This window comes from Palaemon carinicauda, chromosome 34 (assembly GCF_036898095.1).
Source record: "Palaemon carinicauda isolate YSFRI2023 chromosome 34, ASM3689809v2, whole genome shotgun sequence".
NCBI lineage: Eukaryota > Metazoa > Arthropoda > Malacostraca > Decapoda > Palaemonidae > Palaemon > Palaemon carinicauda.
In genome coordinates this window covers 79,263,380-79,283,255 of record NC_090758.1, presented here as the reverse complement: position 1 = coordinate 79,283,255, position 19,876 = coordinate 79,263,380, and the positions used below count along the sequence as shown (strand labels likewise).

Here is a 19,876-nt window from a genome sequence, read left to right as displayed (position 1 = left end):
AAGGTTATGTTTTTGCGTATTTGTTTATGAATAGCTTCCTGGCTGCAATTTTAAAAGTAGAGGAATGAAACTTGCAGGCATTAACTGTTATGTAAAAAGCTGGAAATGATTAGATTTTGGAAGGTCAAGGTCACGGTCAAGCAAGATATCTAATTTACGTAGTCAGCCATAAGTTTGGACATCGTTGTCACAGAGACTTCAAATTTGGTTCATATTTGAGGGTATGAAAATCCACGCCAATTAATATAGGCCTATGTTAGGGTCAAAGGTCAAGGTCTAGGTTGAGAAATAAGCTGCCGGGGTGGAGGCCTATGCTCTACTGAGTGCCCTTCTAGTTAACGTAGTTTCCAACATGAATTTTACATTTCCACTTAGTCTGATATCCAGAAGGAGATCGTGTTCTTCGACACGGCCTTCTTTACCGGGCCTGAGGAGACAAACAAACTTTTGATGCCCGGCCGGAGTCTGGCTGTCCTGCTGAGGTATTTCCAAGTCTTCCGGGTTGTCCAATCCCTCACCCGGACAACCCGGAAGACTTGCTCCTGTGCCCAGTGAGAACGGTCAGGAAATACCTCGGCAGGACAGCCAGACTCCGTCAGGGCATCAAAAGTCTGTTTGTCTCCTCAGGTCCGGTAAAGAAGGCCGAGTCGAAGAACACGATCTCCTTCTGGAGATCCCAGATACTCCTAAGAAAGTAGTTCGAGGGAAGTACTGTTAGGAAAAATACAAATTACTTAAAATTTGTGATATTCCAAGAACCTTTTGTATCTTGAATTAAAATTTCTCTTATATACTGTACTCTAATCTTGGGTATGAATGGCTGCTTCTATTATAATTCTTAGCAGCGGTATATATTATTTCATGAATTCCGAACCGTATTTTACTTTTGTCCCTAATTTCTGCTTCTGATACTCACTTGCAGTGATAGACAGAAGATGCTCTTCAGCCACGTTTCTGAATTTGCGTTAGTTACCCCCTTAACCGGGAAGGTAGTAACGTACAGGGCTCACTTAAAACAATGAAAGTGACCTTAACTGAATAGAGTGAGTTAGTTACCCCTTAACCAGGAAGTTCGTAACGTACAGGGCTTACTTAAAACAATGAATCTGACCTTAACTGAATAAAGAGAGGTGTAACAGTACTTCCATTTTCTATACCAGGTTCATCACCACCCAGCGCTGAAGCTAAAGACGCCTATAGCCTACCAGAAGGATACGGACCTCGACGCCATTCCGATCATGCGAGAGGGGATGGGTGAGTTGGATTTTTAGTGGTTTTAATATTCGAAGGAATTTTTTTTTCATATTTGGGGAGCTTTTTTAATGTTTAGGGGAGTTTTTGTAATATCTGAGTTTTTTTTTTTAATATTTGTAGGCTTATAGCATCTTGCTTTTCCAACTAGGGGTGTAGCTTGGCTAGTAATAATAATAATATATTTCGGGAGTAGACCCTCTTTTTAGCAGGTTTTATTGAAAGTGATTGCTGCCTCAGTGGCGTTAATTTTGTAATTAACTTTGATTATCTTTTTCTCTTCATTTGAACAATCCGCCAGGCATATCATCACCTTCCTATTGATATGTCCCTTTCCCAGTTACTGGCGGATTGTTCAAATGAAGAGAAAAAGATAATCAGAACAATAGAAAAAGTTAACTACAAAATTTACGTCACTGAGGCAGCAGTCAATAATAATAATAATAATAATAATAGATTTTGTGCTAAGATGGGTTCAGATAACTGAAAAAAAGACCATAAGGTTAAGTGCTAATTATTCGGAGAGGTTGGTACGATTGTAAGGATTATTATTATTATTATTACTATCCAAGCTACAACCCTAATTGGAAAAGCAAGATGCTATAAGCCCAAGGACTCCAGTAGGGAAAAATAGCCCAGTGAGGAAAGGAAATAAGGAAATGAATAACTGAAGAGAACAAATTAACAATAAATCATTCTAAAAACAGTAACAACGTCAAAACAGATATATCATATATAAACTATTAACAACGTCAACAACAAATATGTCATATATAAACTATAAAAAGACTCATGTCCGCCTGGTCAACAAAAAAGCATTTGCTCCAACTTTGAACTTTTGAAGTTCTACTGATTCAACAACCCGTTTAGGAAGATCATTCCACAACTTGGTAACAGCTGGAATAAAACTTCTAGAGTACTGTGTAGTATTGAGTCTTATGATGGAGAAGGCCTGGCTATTAGAATATACGATTGTTTAGGGGTCAAGCAGGAAATAGATGTATCCTATTTTTAAAACATATTTTCTACAGATAACTTTAGAAGTTAAAATTTTGCAGTGATTGTATTTATGTTGAACAGACTGACATAAGTCTCGCTTCATAGTTTATATGAGACAGATATTTTAGTGTTACTGATTTCGAGATATTTTATATTCATTATTCATGACTTTTCGTATTGTTTATTCATTTCATTTCCTCTTCTCAATGAGCTACTTTTCTCTGTTGGAGTCCTTGGGCTTATAGCATCATGCTTTTCCAACTATGGTTGTAACTTTGCTAATAATAATAATGGGTTAATTGTTTATTCATTTCGTTATTTCCTTTCCTCATTGGGCTATTTTTCTCTGTTGGAGCCCTTGGGCTTATAGCATCATGCTTTTCAAACTATGGTTGTAACTTTGCTAATAATAATAATTGGTTAAAAACTTACCCTCTCTAAGCTTGGCCTGAGAGTCGGGAATTTTATCAGTGATATGAGAATTAGAAATATGAACCCATCGTTCAGGTTAAATTATCCTTTCAATAACGATGATAATTTGCAGCCGTCTGTGAGAAATGTGGTGCCATAGGTGTAAAACATGCTTTTTACGGCAAGGAGCGCAAATTCTGCAGCCTCGCCTGTGCCCGGGGACCTCTCCCGCCCACGCAGAACATGGTGGAAAGTCAAGGGTTGAAAGAAGAGGCGAGTGAGGAGCCTGAAAGTAAAGTTACTCCTGTGCAAAAGGTGAGTTGTTCCGTAACCGAAATACAAACCACGCTATTTACAAAGGGTATTACTTTTAGCGTAGCTGAAATGGCAAGCCATTAGAATTTAACGAGGGTGTATTACCCCCGCGCTAGTTAGCGGGGGGGTAGGGGAGTGGTAGCTAGCTACCCCTCCTCCCCCTCACACACAGGTGAATACTCACTTTCACTTTTGGCTCGGACTGTGACAGACGTCTCTGTCTTGGTCCTCGCTTGGCAGCCATTGTCTGTTTTGTCTTTACTTAATCGCTTACTTTTCTTTTACTCAATATATATGTAAACATGTTTTCATGTTTGTATATATATTTGAGTATAGAAATAAGTAAGTTTCCTTTTCAGATGTGTGTGTGTAGTGTACGATATCTACGTGGAGGCCTCGGCAGTTAGGCCACCACGGCCTAATTTTATGGGTTGCGATCGAGTTTGACTTCGGTCTTTCTCTCTCTCTCTCTCTTGAGGTCGTTCACCCTTTTACTATGTTTTACTACGCCCTTGTAGCTTCCTTCCCGTGTGGGTGGGGTTGCTACGCCGTACATTTTGTCTCAATTAGTTTATGAATCTAATTGTAGTTGTTAATTTTTCAGCTTGTAGAACGATTCCTTTCGGGGTTTTCGTTTTTTTCTTTAGTGTTCATTCATTTTTAAATTACATAATTACATAGTTACATAATTATAATTGTTATAATTCTGTTTTGGTTACAGCTCTCCTTCCGCGAGTGTAAGTGGTTGTGAGGGCACGTGCCTATTGTGTAATTCTTGTTCCTTTTCCTCGGGATTCCTCTTCGGAGCCTTCCCGGGGGAATGAATGTGTACTAATATTATTTGTTTTTTTTTTTTACAGTTACCGATCTAGTTCGTTTCTGTAATATAGCAACGGTGTGAGCTGTCTGGTTGAGTCCTGGGGATTCGGCTGTTGCTGCCTCCCCCTTGTATTGTCGTCAGGGACGTGTCTCCTTCTACTGGTAGTACTCCCGTGTCGACGGACAGCTCTCCAGTTCATTTTAGAACAGTCAGGAGGCTTGCCTCCTTGGGCGGATAACTTTCCTTCCGAGGGAAGTTTTTTCCTGTCCAGGCTTGAGCTTTTCCTCTTTTGGGGGGTTCTTCTCTTGCCTTTTTTTCGTGCGACTATGCTCTTGGTGCTGAGCGGTCGCACCTGCAGTTTCGCTCAAGGGGCTGGGCAACTGCAGGATCTCCTCTTCGGAGGATTGCCCCTTTTAGGTCACTGGCTGACCAGTCTCTTCCACGAAGTGTTTCTCTTTCGTTCGCGAGAGAGTACACTCATAGAGACTCCTCTTCGGAGGTTTCTTCTGTTGCTGTTGCTGTTGGCCTCCCTCGCCGTAAGGCCCTCCGTCCGCCTCGTCGTAAGGGCCTCTCATCTCCCTATAAGGGTGTTTGAGGCGCCTTTTTGAATCTCCGTTTGCAGCCTACAACTTCTTTTTCTCGATCTTCCGTCTTGGTGCAGATGGACAGCAGTCTAATCTCGTCTTCCGACGGGCAACGGTCTTCCCGACGGACAACGGTCTTCCCGACGGACAGCGGTCTTCCGACGGACATCAGTCTCCCGGCGGACAACGATCCCTTCGGGGCAAAGGGTTGCCCCCACGGGGGTTCTTCCCTTGCGTGTCAGGGTTTCCCTGCGCGCCCTTCTGTTCGTCAGCGCTCTCCTGTTCGTCAGCGCTTTCAAGATGATCTTCCCTGCAGTTCCTGTTACGTGCCCTGTGCGCCCACGTTCGCCCTCGCGATCTAGAACTTAGGTTCAGGCCGGGGTCAAGGACTCTTCTTCTTTGCGCGGGCTTCCACGCGTAGCCTTCTGCTCGTCAGCGATCATCAGCTCGTCAGCGATCATCAGCTCGTCAGCGATCGTCAGCTCGTCAGCGATCATCAGCTCGCCAGCGATCTCCGGATCGCCCACGTGTGTTACAGCTGGCACGCCAACGTTCTCCAACACTTCTGAAGGAACATGGTTCGCCAGCTACTAGCTCAACTGCGGATGCTGATCGCCATCGCGCGACCCTCAACTGCAGATGCTGATCGCCATCGCGCGACCCTCAACTGCGGATGCTGATCGCCATCGCACAACCCTGAACGATTGCCCGCTTCGCATGCTGCTCCTCATCGCACAACCCTGAACGATCGCCCTCTTGCGGATGCTGATCACCATCGCACCCTTTCACGCGATCATTCACCTGCGCATGCTGCTCGCCATCGCACAACCCTGAACGATTGCCCGCTTCGCATGCTGCTCCTCATCGCACAACCCTGAACGCTCGCCCTCTTGCGGATGCTGATCACCATCGCACCCTTTCACGCGATCATTCACCTGCGCATGCTGCTCGCCATCGCACAACCCTGAACGATTGCCCGCTTCGCATGCTGCTCCTCATCGCACAACCCTGAACGATCGCCCTCTTGCGGATGCTGATCACCATCGCACCCTATCACGCGATCATTCACCTACACATGCTGCTCGCCATCGCTTACCGCCAGCGATCTTCTTCACCTACGCGGCAGCACGATCCCTCGCCGTCACGCCCATTCGCCTGCGCGCCCGCGCGATCGCTCGCCCGCGCGATCGCTAGCCTGCGCGCCCGCGCGATCGCTCGCCTGCGCGCCCTCGCGACCGCTCGCCTGCGCGCCCTCACGACCGCTCGCCTGCGCGCCCGCGCGACCACTCGCCTGTGCGCCCGCGCGACCATTCGCCTTTGCGCGACCGTTCGCCCTCGCGCGACCATAGTTCGCGGCGAATTCCACAGCCGGTGGTAGCAGCAGGGACGCGTGCTCCTAGGCGGCACTCGGGATCACCTCCATCCAAGCACAGGTTGGTAGTGCAGGACGAAGACAGGTCAGTACAGCATTCTTCCCACCTTCTTTTCAGGCAGGAACCGTCGTGTCCTCTCCAAAGGATCGCCCGATCCCTTTCACCTTAGCGAGGATTTCGGACTCTGTGTCCTTGGAGCAGCAGACATGGTTTGATCCGCTGGCACGGGCGTTAATGAGGTTTATGAAACCAGCACTCACCGGCCAGGGTAACAAACCAGCGGCTGTCTCTCCTACGCTGAAGAGAAAGAGAGGAGTGGACTTCGTGGTGACTTCCCCCAGGGCGAAGTTGGTTCCCAAGAGGTCGGTCTCGAGGGTCCCCTCTCCTGCACGAGTACTCTCTCCTTCTCCCGCCCTGGAAGGATTTTTGGCGGGGGGGCTTTCCGTTGAAGATTTCTCCATCGGACAAGGGGTGACTGCTTACCTCTTCCTCTGGGAGCTTACCAGGTTCTTTCCCTCCTCGGTTACGGCCCGAGGTTTGGTTCAAGGAAGCTACAGGAAGATCAAGGGTACTTTCCTCCTCTCGAGCTCAGGCACCTTGGCCTTTCGTCGTTAAGTATCTACTTGCGGACAAGCTCGATGTTGTACCATCTGGACGCACTGACTGAAGGCTTCCTTCGGGTGTCTCATCTGTGGAGGTCAACGACCTCAGACACCCTTCCATCCTTGAGAAGAGTTTTGTCTTTGCCCAAGGACAGAGACTTAAACATCTGCTGTGCGGAGTAAATCGACTTCCGGTTTCACTCCTCCAAGGCGCTTTCTTCCAGACTCTGCAGGGCTCCAGCTCCCTTTTCTTTCAACCACGTCGGCCTAAGTTATCGGCTACGACAACTGGGACAAGGTGTCCAATTGCAGTTTCCTCCTGTCAGGAACAGATGGCACGGGAGACTCCCCCGGGGGGGCATAGTCCTAAAAGGAGTTCACGAACTCTAGGATTGCAGGTTTTTTCGCTGGGAGGATGCTTAAGGTTACTCATCCGAATGACAGCTTCCCGATGCCCATTCCCGCACAATCTCTGTGAGTAGCCAAGGATATCGCGCCTGCCGTCTCTGTCAGCGAATTCAGTGTCTCTGAACCTCTATGCCATAGCATCAGCAGAGTTGCCCGGTTGGGCAGAATGATCCATACCTTAGGCGAAGGTCTTCCTTAGGATCATCGACGGCTTCACCCCCGGCCCCCTCAGTCGATCCTTTCTTGTAAGGAAGGATCTGAGAGGGGACGTCCATAGTCGACCTCTCAGCCCTGATCAAGTTTGTCGAACAAACTTCGGCCAGCGTAGACCAGCAGAATCGATCAGACTGGTAACGAGGCGACAGGACTCCTTTAACCCTGGATCGGAAGGACGGGTACTTTCAGTTTCCATTCCATCCATCTTCCAGGGTGCTCGTCGAATTCAGCCTAAACTGCAAGTATTCCTGCTTATGATGCAGTGTGGCTATCCCGCCGTGGCATAGCAGGTTTGTTTCCCCAGAGAACTCTCCCTGCCTTCCTCTTGGCCGCTCAGGTGCAGACTTCCGCCTCCTCTGCTGTTTGGAGGGCTGGTCAACTCCGGTAGGCTCGGGTTTCGACCTGATTCAGCGCCGGGAAAAGCTTCCGAATGCTGACCATGAGTGTGGGCTCATGGTATTTTGCTTGGAGCCTTCTCTTCCTCTGCCTCAACATCTGGAGTATCTGGCCATGATATTGAGTCAACCGCCTTACCACGTTGGAAACCCCGCTTCTCGTCCGTCCAGCGAGGTTAAGCAACGTCGGTACTTGGATGGGTGACCACCTGGGGACGCCAGATTCTGTTACCACATCCTCCGAGCCTTCCTTTCGGTTCACCGTGGCAAGACTGAGGAGAGTCGCAGTACCTGTTCTCAGTCAAGCAGAGTTTTCAGCCCTACCTTGGAACGTTTCCTAGTTCTTCTTTCCTCATTGACCCGTTTATAGTCCGAACGGTCGCCTCAGGATAAGTTCCATGTGGGGCGATCCAAGTTCCGGTGGCTTCAGGCAATGTTTAACCGGACTCCCTGGCCCTATGGGACCAGCGGAACTATTAAACCTGCAATGGGTGTTGACCTATGGAGCCTCTTGATGGTAGTGGATATTCTCGTCCTTTCCCCACATTCTTGATGCGGTTCTCGGACTCGTCAAAGGAAAGGGGGGGGGGCATGTTCCGGTCCAGGCCTATGGTCAAGACCTGAAGGATACCTCTCCATCATTCAGGCAGGCTTAAGGGCCTTAGTCTGGCCCCTCTTCAGATCCTACCGCTCCTGCCAAGTCGCCCCGTTGCGTGTCGACTTCATGCTAACCAGCAGGGGACGCATTTTCACACCTTCACATCTTGCAGTAGAGATATCGGGATGATTGAGATTCTCTCAATTCCACCATCGGCTCTCTCATTCCAGGCAGGGGAATGTTTCTCTCAGACTATCCGAGCAGAGCCTCATAGAGAGAGTGTACCTAGGGGTCTTTGACCTTGGGTAACCAGCAAGTGCTGGTCTGGGGGACCTGATCGCGACAGCTTGGAACCTCAAGCTTCCGCTAGTTTTCCCCCCAGTCTCAGACCCCGAGACTCTGGCAAGATGCATTCCGGTGATGGTGGGACAACTTCGACGCCTGCGTCTTCCCTCCTTTTTGTCTGCGGACAATGGGTCTCAACAAAACCAGGTTGTCTGTCAACCTTTCAATGGGAGAGCTCCACTGGGACTATGTGCAGAACGGTTTCTGGACCCTCTGCTTCCCCTGACGGAACTCCCGGGAGAGCTTCTCCCACGGCGCAGACTACTCAAGCAACCACACTGCGACATCTCTCCCGAACCGGGGCGTCGCTTCGGCTTCATGCCTGGAGACACTACGCTTCCTCCTCTAGAAGAGACAACCCGCTACAGTCGCGGTACGGAGGTCGCGTCATCTGCGATAGTCATCCACAGGGGTCTCCCAGGCAAAGTGAAGAGTCTAAGGTGGTTGGTGCCGTGGGAGATATACTTCTTCCCGTGAGGCCTCTTCTCCAGCAATAACGGTCTTATTGCCTTTCGGCGGGAGGAAACTCCTTTCCGCTCTTGGCAATGAAGCCTGTCGCTCAGCCTTTCCCTGACCTTCAGGCTTAAAGGAATAACTTTTTCCTGCCCGCTGGATCTATCCTCGCTCATGCAAAGCTACGATCGTCCCTGCCCTAGTCGGAGGAAGACCTCCAACTTGGAGCATGGCTCGGACTTTTAGTCCTTTAAGAGATCTTCTCAAGACCCTTTTACGACAGGCCTCGGATTGTATTCCGCCCTGGGTCTTCTGCTCACTCTGGCCACGGCCAGTGTGTGAGCAATCTTCTTGGTCTCTTACTACTCCCCCCCTTTCTAAGGAAGAGGGGAAGGCAACATTCAGGCTCGCTCCTGAGTTGTTGGCTAGACTCAGAATCTGAGGGTCCCGACCCTTCGGTCCGATTCATTCAAGATTTTGAGTCTCCATTCTGTGTCTGATGTCCCAAGACCTTCTCTTTCTTGCCAGTACAGGAATCGAGAGGTTAGCGCTGGGAACAGCTGCAGTTTGGCCTCAGTTGCAGCCGATTTGGGAACACAAGGAGGACATGGGGGGAGAGTCACCAGTATACCTCTTCAGCCCGGACTCAAGGACATTCATCTCGACCTGTCTTCAGACCCTCCCCCGTCACGTCGCCCTACAGCACGATGTTGGATACATCGCAACGTCCCTCGCCTTCGAGTAATACTACTCTGTGACGCAGGTGCTACAAGCTGGAGTCTGGAAGCGTCTGATGACCTTCGCAGCCCGCTTCCTGCAGGGCGTGACCCACAGGAGTCTCGATACGTTTTCTATCGCTCTGTGGTGGCTACACAACAGCTGGTCTAACCTCAGGCTCCTTTTTGGACAGGTAGCAGAAGGTTGAGGGCATTGTTATCAGGTTTTAGTCTGCATGAACGAAAGAAGTATGTCTGGCCCTTACTTCTTTCTTCATCATCCCCTCTACGGGGAAGCAGCATCCTGGTCTCTGCATAGCTGACCTCGAACCTCTGCAGGTAAACCATGCTTCCTTGTGTTCCGAGTATTGAGTCAATACTGTCGCGTCCCCCATACCCTGACGAGGTGGTATTGGGAACGTCTTAACCCAGAGTTCCTTCTGGAACTCCAGGTCAACTGCCTAAGACGGGTCACACTTCTTCCTTCACACACAAGCTTACGTAGGCCACATGGTTCCTTGCGGTGCAAGGAACTTGTGAGGTGCAGGGACTCCTTTTCTCGAGTGCGACTCACTCGGATTCTGAGTCCCCGGGTAAAGCCAAAGCCAGTATGGCTGGGGACTTTCCACCCTTCCTAAGGGATAAGTCACCCTTTGTAAATAGCGTGGTTTGTATTTCGGTTACGGAACAAATGACAAATTCGAAGATAATTTGTATTTTTCCTAACCATACAAACCTTAGCTATTTACACATATTTGCCCGCCAGCCCTGTCCCCCAAGACAAGTCCTACCTCTAAGTGAAAGTGAGTATTCACCTGTGTGTGAGGGGGAGGAGGGGTAGCTAGCTACCACTCCCCTACCCCCCCGCTAACTAGCGCGGGGGTAATACACCCTCGTTAAATTCTAATGGCTCGCCATTTCAGCTACGCTAAAAGTAATACCCTTTGTAAATAGCTAAGGTTTGTATGGTTAGGAAAAATACAAATTATCTTCGAATTTGTCATTTTCTATCGTTAATTTTGCTTGTTTTAAAGATAATAAGGATAATCAATGTTTAATATTGGCTGTTACGTTAACCCTTTTACCCCCACCATAAGGTTAAATTTCGAGCACATTTTGCTATATATTTTTTTTAAATTGCTCTAACAGGCTTAATTTTTGTCCTAGAGAGGTCAGGTTGGTCTCATTCTTTTGGAAAATGCCTGAAGTTTCTCATAAAATAATCAGAAATATGTAAAAACATGTAAATAACAGTGTTTTGGGGGTGAAAGGGTTAATTGACTTTTGAGTATTTTTCAATTACCTTTGGTTTTTTCAAACCTATTTCTCTAATTCCTTTAACTTGGTCTTTCTTGTATTTCAATTTATATTTTTTTTTAAGACCAAAGACGTCAGGTCAGCTTTAAGAGAATAAGAATTTGTTTAATATTGTTTATTTCCAATATTTGTTTAACCCTTTTACCCCCAGGCTATTTGGAAATTTCCAACCCTTAACCCCCAGGGGTTATTTTTTTTCAAGCACATTTTGCAGTATATTTTTTTTTCAAATTGCTCTAACAGCCTTAATTTTTGTCATAAAGAGGTCAGATTGGTCTCATTCTCTTGGAAAATGCCTGAAATTTCTCAAAAAATTATCAAAAATATGCAAAAAAAAAACATTTAAATAGCAGTTTTTTGCAAGGATTTACCGGTACGTCCATGGGGGTAAAGGGATGAGTTTTGTGAAACGTACCAGTACAGTACGTCCTTTTGGGGTAAAAGGGTTAACAAATTTTACATTGGCAGAGAACAGCCATCCATCACTTAATTCTCTTCCCGCCTTTACAGGTCGTGCCCAATCCTGCTACCGCAATTTTAAACGAAAAGCCCGCCTCGCCCTTAGAGCCGTCTCCTTCGAATCCTAATCAGGCGATGCCGCAACTGCAGCCTGCCATTCCGCAAGAGGAGATGGCCTCCCCCACGTATCTACCCCCCGCTGAATCCACCGTGGACCTGGAAGGGAGCTTCCAGTGGTCCGAGTCGTACTTGAAGGATCCAAATTTCTTAGCCGTACCTGTCAGCTCCTTCAAGCATGTGAGCATTTAGATTCCATTGGTCAATTTCACCAGATATTGGCTTTCTTTCGTCTTTGCTATTTTGAAGAAGCTTTAAGATAATAGACTTTGTAGCCACTCCATCTCTCAATAATTCTTGAAAAACTTGCTGTACCACGTTTGCTCCTTGGAGCTGAATTCCCTACCCCGGTTCCAATAACTTGGTTAAAGCTCTAAGATTATAGACTTTGTGGCCACTCTATCTCCATTCTCAATAATTTTTTATTAAACTTGCTGTACCACGTTTACTCCTCGGAGCTGAATTCCCTGCCCCAGTCCCAGTAACCTGGTTAGATGGTCCAAATTCTCTAACGCATTCTGGTTCCACTTGAAGATACCTTGAGATTGGTGATGTTATCTCAAACTGAGGGCAAGTCTTTGGCTATGTAGATTCGGTAGAATCCATTTCTGTCCTCAGAGATGTTATAAATTTCAACATTAAAAGTATTTTTTAAAATGTTTTAGAACCTGACACTACGTCCTCTTCTTAGTATAGTAATCTATCGAGTAAAGAAAAGGTACAGAAGAGGTTTTAGAGTGATTGGCTCAAACCTTCCATATTAAATTATTTAATTACATTTCTAGTATACCCTGTAGTTGTCATTCATTGTTAATATTGTAGTTCATCCTGTTTTTTGCCTATTTATTTTTTGTCATATTAAATTTTCGTCATGATCATTTTTTAACTGTTTATGTCCGTGTTTTGTTTTTTCTTATTTACTTATTCCTTTCAGGCACCTATGTCCGAGTGTTGGGAACAGATGAGCCCCGGAATGAAAGTCGAGGTTTCGTGTGGGGAGGAAGCTGTCACGAAAGATGCTTATTGGGTCGCCACCGTTATATCGATCGCAGGTAGGTCGATACGTGAATCGATTTTGGATTGCTTATCTGTCGACTTCTGATAACACAAAGTTATAGTTCCAAGTTGTGGTGGCGGATGTGGTAATGTATCTGATTGGTAAACGACAGACAGGGGTTTGAGCCCCACTCGGACTCGTTCATTTATTTGGCCGCTGCAACCTCACCATCCTTGTTAAGGAAGGGGGTTTTAGGGGAGCCTATAGGTCTATCTGCTGAGTCATCAGCAGCTATTGCTTGCCCCTCCTAGGTCCTATCTTGTGTGGAGAGGGGCCTTGGGTGCTGATCATATGTGTATATGTTCATTCTCTAGGGCATTGTCTTGCTTGATAGGGCACTGTCACTCTACATTTTCCCCTGCCATTCATGAGCGACCTTTAAATCTGCAGCGTTGCTAATTGTATAGTGTGTCATGCAATTTCTTTCAGGATATAAGATATTCTCTTGGAAAGATGCTCACTCACTACATAGTAGTGGCCTATAGGAAACATCCCTGCCTGGCTATCTGTAGGACTGGTGTTCGAGTCACGCTTAAGCTCGTTAGTTTCTTTGGTCGCTGCAACCTCACTATCCTTGCGAGCTAAGGATGGAGCATGCTTAATCTTCAGCAGCCACTGCCTGACCCTCCTTTGTCCTAGCTTGTGTGGAGAGGGGCCTTGGATGCTGATCATATGTATATACGGTCAGTCTCCTTTGCTGATCATATGTATGTGGTCAGTACCTATGGCTTTGTCAATGGCCTTAGCCTTTGCCTTTCTTGGGTGACCTTGAAACCTTTAAACCAAGGTATCTCTAGTAGTAGTAGTTACAGTAGTAATAATACCTAGACAAGTTCTTAATTTCAATAGCTTGTTACACTTGTCTCTTAAGTAATTCTAATCTTACAGTCGAATGATTCATTTAAAGGTTTTAAAAGTTGCCCATGAATGGTAGAGGCAAGGGACAGTGTCGTTTCCCTATCGAAGAGGTCATTGCCCTAAAGACTGACCATTTATACATATGATCAGTCCCCAAGTCCCCTCTCCATCCAATCTAGGACCAAGGAGGGTCAGGCAGTGGCTGCTGATGACTCAGCAGATAGACCTTATAGGCTTCCTTAGCTCACAAGGATGGTGAGGTTCCAGCGACCAAAGAAACGACCCTTATTGTTAATTATAGTCCATTTGTTTTAGCGAGGCAGATTTGCACCGACTCGCAGCGGTGTCCTTTTAGCTCGGAGAAGTTTGCTGATCGCTGATTGGTTAGAATTATTTTGTCCAACCAATCAGCGATCAGGAAACTTTTCCGAGCTAAAAGGGCACTGCTGCGAGTCAGTGTAAATCTGCCTCGCTAAAAGAAATCGACTAAAGTTGACCTATTCCTCGCAACTTGTAATAAGAAATCCCAATCATTTTATTGTCGATAGCGTACATCACTTACGCAGTATGGCATCCATTTGACCTCTTTATTTCACTATAAATACTTTCCCTTTTGCTGTCCAACCTTTCAAATTTTGGTGAACTGAATGTCCTCTCAATCCGATGTTATGGACTGGAAATTCTGAAATCTATAAATCATTCAATGAAGATTAAACATTTCAGTTGGTTTCATACAACAGAGGATATTGTTTTAAGTAAATTATGGAGTTAAAAACATGAAAATGTCAAAATTTAAAGATATCATTATCACAATAACTACTCTTGTATCTGTATATGAAATGAAACTAGAAAATTCTCATCACAAATATGTAAACAACAGGAATTCTGTCAGGTTGATTATTTCAACTTTTTTTTTTAATTTGGTGTCAAAGCAAATTTGATAGACGACATTATAAGTTCAGGGTACGTCATTTAGGTCAGGACGTTAATTTTCTACTTACTAATTCTTTAATATGTCCTAGAGGGCGTCGTCCTTGTTAGGTGACGGTGGCGTGGTTCAAGTGTGGTTTCTAGGGCCTTTGTTACGGCCCTTCCCTTTGATGAAGGGATTATCTAAATGGAAGACAGCCTGTGAATAGTGGTTTTCACACGCCCCTGATGTATACACGACACCCACAAGGTGCTCGCGCGAGGGTAGTAACCTCTGCATTCCATGCTTTTATCTTTCTCTGGTATATTTGGAAGGTTTATATCAGAAAAGTGACAAGAAGGACCTTTTCACCAGGTGTCACAGGTCTCTCCCCAGAAATAGATTTTTCCTTCGTCAAAATCCCTTTTTAATTTTCCTTATGTTTATTGCGTACGCTTTAAATTTATTTACAGTACCTTAAATGCTTACATTATTTACACTCCAAATTTAATATTTTAATCACTTTCAGGTTACAAAGCAAAGCTCAGATTTGAGGGCTTCGTCGAAGACCACTCCAAAGACTTCTTCGTCGACCTCTGTTCGGAGGAAGTCCACCCCGTCGGCTGGTGCGCCACGCAGGGCCGGCCGTTGATACCTCCCCGATCCATCCAGCATAAGTACAGAGATTGGAAAGAATTCTTGATGAAGAGATTGACCGGCGCAAGGACGCTTCCGACGAACTTCATGTCTCGCGTTGTCGAGAGTCAAAAGTCCCGCTTCAGGTAAGCGCTTCCGATTCGTTGATTTTTTGCCTAATTATTTCAACGCTTTAGCAATTCTTTTTGGGGTATTAATATTTTGTTTTGGTACTTAGCTTTAAAGTTTATTTATATTTACTTTTCTGGTTTTAATTAAATATTCTTTTAATCTTTTGTTTGTTCCAACACAGGAACTTACCTTGAACTACTTTCTTAGGGTCTTTTAATCTTTTATTTTTAATAAACGATATCGGCGTCAATGACATTCGATGTCAGGATGCCGGAGAACTTCCGATCATTCATTCATTCATTCCCAGTGTCAAATCTGTTTGAATTTAGCTAACCTTGTGTTCAGCGTCCCGTCATATATATTCGCTCGTTTATATTCATATCCAAATTTATATTACATCTACACATTTTTCATTTATCCAGATTTGCATTATACTTTTATCAGAAACAAAAGACCTCACATTTCATGGAAATGTAATTTTCTGTTCTGCTGTTTTGTGAAATCTATGTGATTGAGAAGATATGCAAACAAAGAGTGTATGTCTTAAAAATATGTGTGATAGTTTGGTTTAAAATATTAACAAAACTAACCAATTTAGGGAATTAAGATCTTGGTAGAGTCTATTTTCATAGTTAGGTATGTCAAGGATCTATGCATTCTCAGTTGTTATTGTTATTACTAGCTAAGCTACAACCCTAGTTGGGAAAGCAGGATGCTAGAAGCGCTCCAACTGGGAAAAATAATCCAGTGAGGAAGGGAAACAAGGAAATAAAATACAAGAGAAGTAATGAACAATTGAAATAGAATATTTAAGATTAGGTAACAACATTGGAATAGGTCTTTCAGATATAAAATAAAAAAAAAAAAAGAATAGGAAGAGAATTAAGATAGTATGCCCAAGTGTACCCTCAAGCAAAAGTTCCTAATTTTCAAGAAACTGCAAGAGAAGTAATGAACAATTAAAATAGAATATTTAAGATCAGTAACAACATTGGAATAGGTCTTTCAGATATAAACTAAAATAAAAAAAAAAAATAATAGGAAGAGAAATAAGATAGTATGCCGAAGTGTACTCTCAAGTAAGAGTTCCTAATTTTCAAGTAACTTTGAGATCAGGTGTTTGGTAACATCATCCAGTATCGAGAATATGAGGTTTTTCAGGAGATTGATGGTAAATATATTTCTTTTCAATCCCTGAAATTTTCATTTGGATATGTGAATTATTCTAGGAACAATGTATATACTAGAAGGTGGTTTTTTTTTTTTTTTTTTTTTTTTTTTATAATTATTTGTAGCATTTGGGGTGACCCCCCTCTCCAGGATTTCACAATGTTTTGGTCAATCTTTTTGAAGGTTTCACGCCTCGAGTGTCAACACCTTTGAGGGCGTCCCCAGTATTAAATAACTTTTTGAAAATGAACATTAACCCTTCCCTCCTCTTTCTTAACAGACCCGGTCTCAACGTGGAAGTCGTCGACAAGAACAGGATTGCTCAAATGAGGGTGGCCACTGTTACGGAGATTGTTGGGAAGAGATTGCACTTGAAGTACCACGGTGCTCCACCCGACGACAATGGTGAGTTGTTGCAGCTCGGTAGTAGTTTTCACAGTTGGTTTTAAGTGAACGTTTGACTGGCGGAGAATAAACGATGCTGTATCAGTGTTAACCCTTTTACCCCCAGGCTATTTGGAAATTTCCAACCCTTAACCCCCAAGGGTTATTTTTTATTCATGCACATTTTGCAGTATATATTTTTCAAATTGCTCTAACAGCCTTAATTTTTGTCATTGAGAGGTCAGGTTGGTCTCATTCTCTTGGAAAAGGCCTGAATTCTCTCAAAAAATTATCAAAAAAAAAAAAAAAAATTGTAAATACTGTAGCATTCTTTTGCAGGGACGTACCGGTACGTCCATGGGGGTAAAGGGATGTGTTTTGTGAAACATACCAGTACGTCCTTTAGAAGTAAAAGGGTTAAGGAACCATTACATTGTTATTATTCTTTGGCCCTGTTGTGGCCTATCCTAACTCACACCAGAACTTTAGTGTTTGCTGTAAGATTCTAAGCATCGATTCTAAACATTTTAGCTCGGTAGTAGTCGTCAAAGGCGAGTTTAAGTGAACGTTCGACTAGCGGAGAATAGATGATGCTGTATTAGTGTCTAAGGAACCATTACATTATTATTATTCTTTGACCCTGTTGTGGCCTATCCCAACTTACACCAGTACCCTAGTGTTTGCTGTAAGATACTAGTCATTTTAGCTCGGTAGTAGTCGTCAGAGGCGAGTTTAAGTGAACGTTTGACTAGCGGAGAATAGATGATGCTGTATTAGTGCTAAGGAACCATTACATTATTATTATTCTTTGACCCTGTTGTGGCCTATCCCAACTCACACCAGAACCCTAGTGTTTGCTGTAAGATTCTTGCAGAGTTGTAGATAGCCCTACGATTGGTTCAGAATAAGATTTTAATTTTAGTTAGTCGTCAGCATATGCTATAATATTTACATGCGTTTTTCTTTCAGGATTTTGGTGTCACGAAGATGCCCCCATCATCCATCCAGTCGGCTGGTCGAGGGAAGTGGGCCACGAGATCGTCGCGAGTCAGTCCTACCACGAGAAGTGCATCCGCGGAACCTACGACACGAACGACGCCCCTCCTGAGCTGTTTCTCGCGCCTCCTGTCCCCAGTTTTATCCGTAACTCCAAACTCGCTTTCTCTAATGGCCTGAAGCTGGAAGCTATCGATCCGTTGAATCTGTCTGCGATATGTGTTGCCACTGTAATGAAGGTAGACAAGTATATTTATATGGAGGGTATACAAGTATATTATATAGAGGGTGTATAATTATATATTTAAATAAAGGGTGCAGTATACAATTATATTTATATAGAGGGTATACAAGTATATTATATAGAGGGTATACAAGCATATTTTTATATAAAAGTTTTCAAGTAAATATACAGTATTTATATAGAGGGTATACGAGTATATATTTATATAGAGGGTATACAAGTGTATATTTATGTAGAAGGTATACAAGTATATATTTATATAGAGGGTACTGTATACAATTATATTTATATAGAGGGTATACAAGTATATTATATAGAGGGTATACAAGTATATGTTTATATAAAGGTATACAAGTAAATATATTTATATAGAGGGTATACAAGTATATATTTATATAAAGGTATACAAGTAAATATATTTATATAGAGGGTATACAATTTTATTTATGTAGAGGGTATACAAATATATTATATAGAGGGTACTGTATATAAGTACAGTATATTATATAGAGGGTATACAAGTATATATTTATATAGAAGGTATAAAAGTATATTTATGTAGAGGGTATACGAATATATTATATAGAGGGTACTGTATACTAGTATATATTTATATAGAGGGCATATAAGTAAATATATTTATATAGAGGGTATACAATTTTATTTATGTAGAGGGTATACAAATATATTATATAGAGGGTACTGTATATAAGTACAGTATATTATATAGAGGGTATACAAGTTTATATTTATATAGAAGGTATAAAAGTATATTTATGTAGAGGGTATACGAATATATTATATAGAGGGTACTGTATACTAGTATATATTTATATAGAGGGCATATAAGTATATTTATACATAGGGTTTACAAGTATATTTATATAAAGTACACTTTCTTTAAGAGTACAGCAGAAGGATAGGGCCCACAAAATATTCTATTTACAGTCTTAGTCTATTGGAAATGTCGATGCCTGGCAATATACTGGATGGGGAATGGAGACCCACTTCAGCTCGATAGTATCTAGCAGTGTCTGCAACCTTACTACCCTAGTGAAGTAAAGATGGCGTCTTTTGGGGGAGCATATAACTCACCATCCTGTGAACTAAGGATGGGGTCCTTTTGGGGGGCATATAAGTCTACCTGCTGAGTTATCAGCAGCCATTGCCTGGCCCTCCTTGGTCCTAGCATGATAGAGAGGGGCTGGGGCACTGATTAGTATATATTATTATTATTATTATTATTTGCTAAGCTACAAGCCTAGTTGGAAAAGCAGGATGCTATAAGCCCAGGGGCTCCAACAGGGAAAACAGCCCAGTGAGGAAAGGAAACAAGGAAAAAATTAATTGTTTTAAGAACAGCATCAATATTAGAATAAATATTTCCTATGTAAACTAAAAACAAAAGAAGGAAGAGGAGAAACGAGAGAAAACAGTGTGCCCAATCTCTTAGACATTGTCTTGTTCCTTGCCTCTGCCATTCATGAGCGACCTTTAAACCACATTTTGTATAAAATTTTACTTTTATTTTATAGAAAGTCTAACCTAGGCTGCTTTGAAAGTGTAATTAAGTATATGGTTTATCCTCAATAATAGGAAATTAATTTTGCTTGAATCATGAAAATAAACCAAAGTCGTCTTCATAATCCATATTAGAAAAATAGTTTGCTCTTCGCAATCCCCGGGAGAGATTAGTTCACCAAACATTCAGCCTAGACTCCACAAGGCACTAGAAAAGTTGGAAGACCCATGCCTACATGGCTGAGGACTAGGAAGCGCAAATTAGGAGATGATGAATGGAGAAGTATTTAATTAAAAGCTCAAGATAGAGACGACTGGCGAAATCTAACCGAGGCCCTTTGCATCAATAGGCGTAGGAGATGATGACGGTGTAACAAGTTAATTGGCCCCCCCCCCCTCTCTCTCTCTCTCTCTCTCTCTCTCTCTCTCTCTCTCTCTCTCTCTCTCTCTCTCTCTCTCTCTCTCTCTCTCTCTCTCTCTCTCTCTCTCTCAAAACCATTGACTCTACGGACTTCATATCTTTTAGTGTCTTGGCCTAATAGCCTCTGTACAATGGTCTTTCACTGTCTTGGGTTAGAGTTCTCTTGCT

At 43.6% G+C, this 19,876-nt stretch overlaps 1 protein-coding gene across 1 annotated transcript in view; it reads left to right on the top strand.

Moving 5' to 3' along the window:
* Positions 1–19,876, top strand: part of LOC137626506 (MBT domain-containing protein 1-like) — a 55,385-nt gene that overhangs the window by 19,206 nt on the left and 16,303 nt on the right. Inside the window, exons 4-10 of the mRNA XM_068357543.1 lie at positions 1,161–1,254; positions 2,795–2,976; positions 11,314–11,559; positions 12,314–12,431; positions 14,734–14,986; positions 16,423–16,547; positions 17,496–17,761. Of these exons, the coding sequence (XP_068213644.1) occupies positions 1,161–1,254; positions 2,795–2,976; positions 11,314–11,559; positions 12,314–12,431; positions 14,734–14,986; positions 16,423–16,547; positions 17,496–17,761 (1,284 nt within the window). The remainder of the gene's footprint in view (positions 1–1,160; positions 1,255–2,794; positions 2,977–11,313; positions 11,560–12,313; positions 12,432–14,733; positions 14,987–16,422; positions 16,548–17,495; positions 17,762–19,876) is intronic.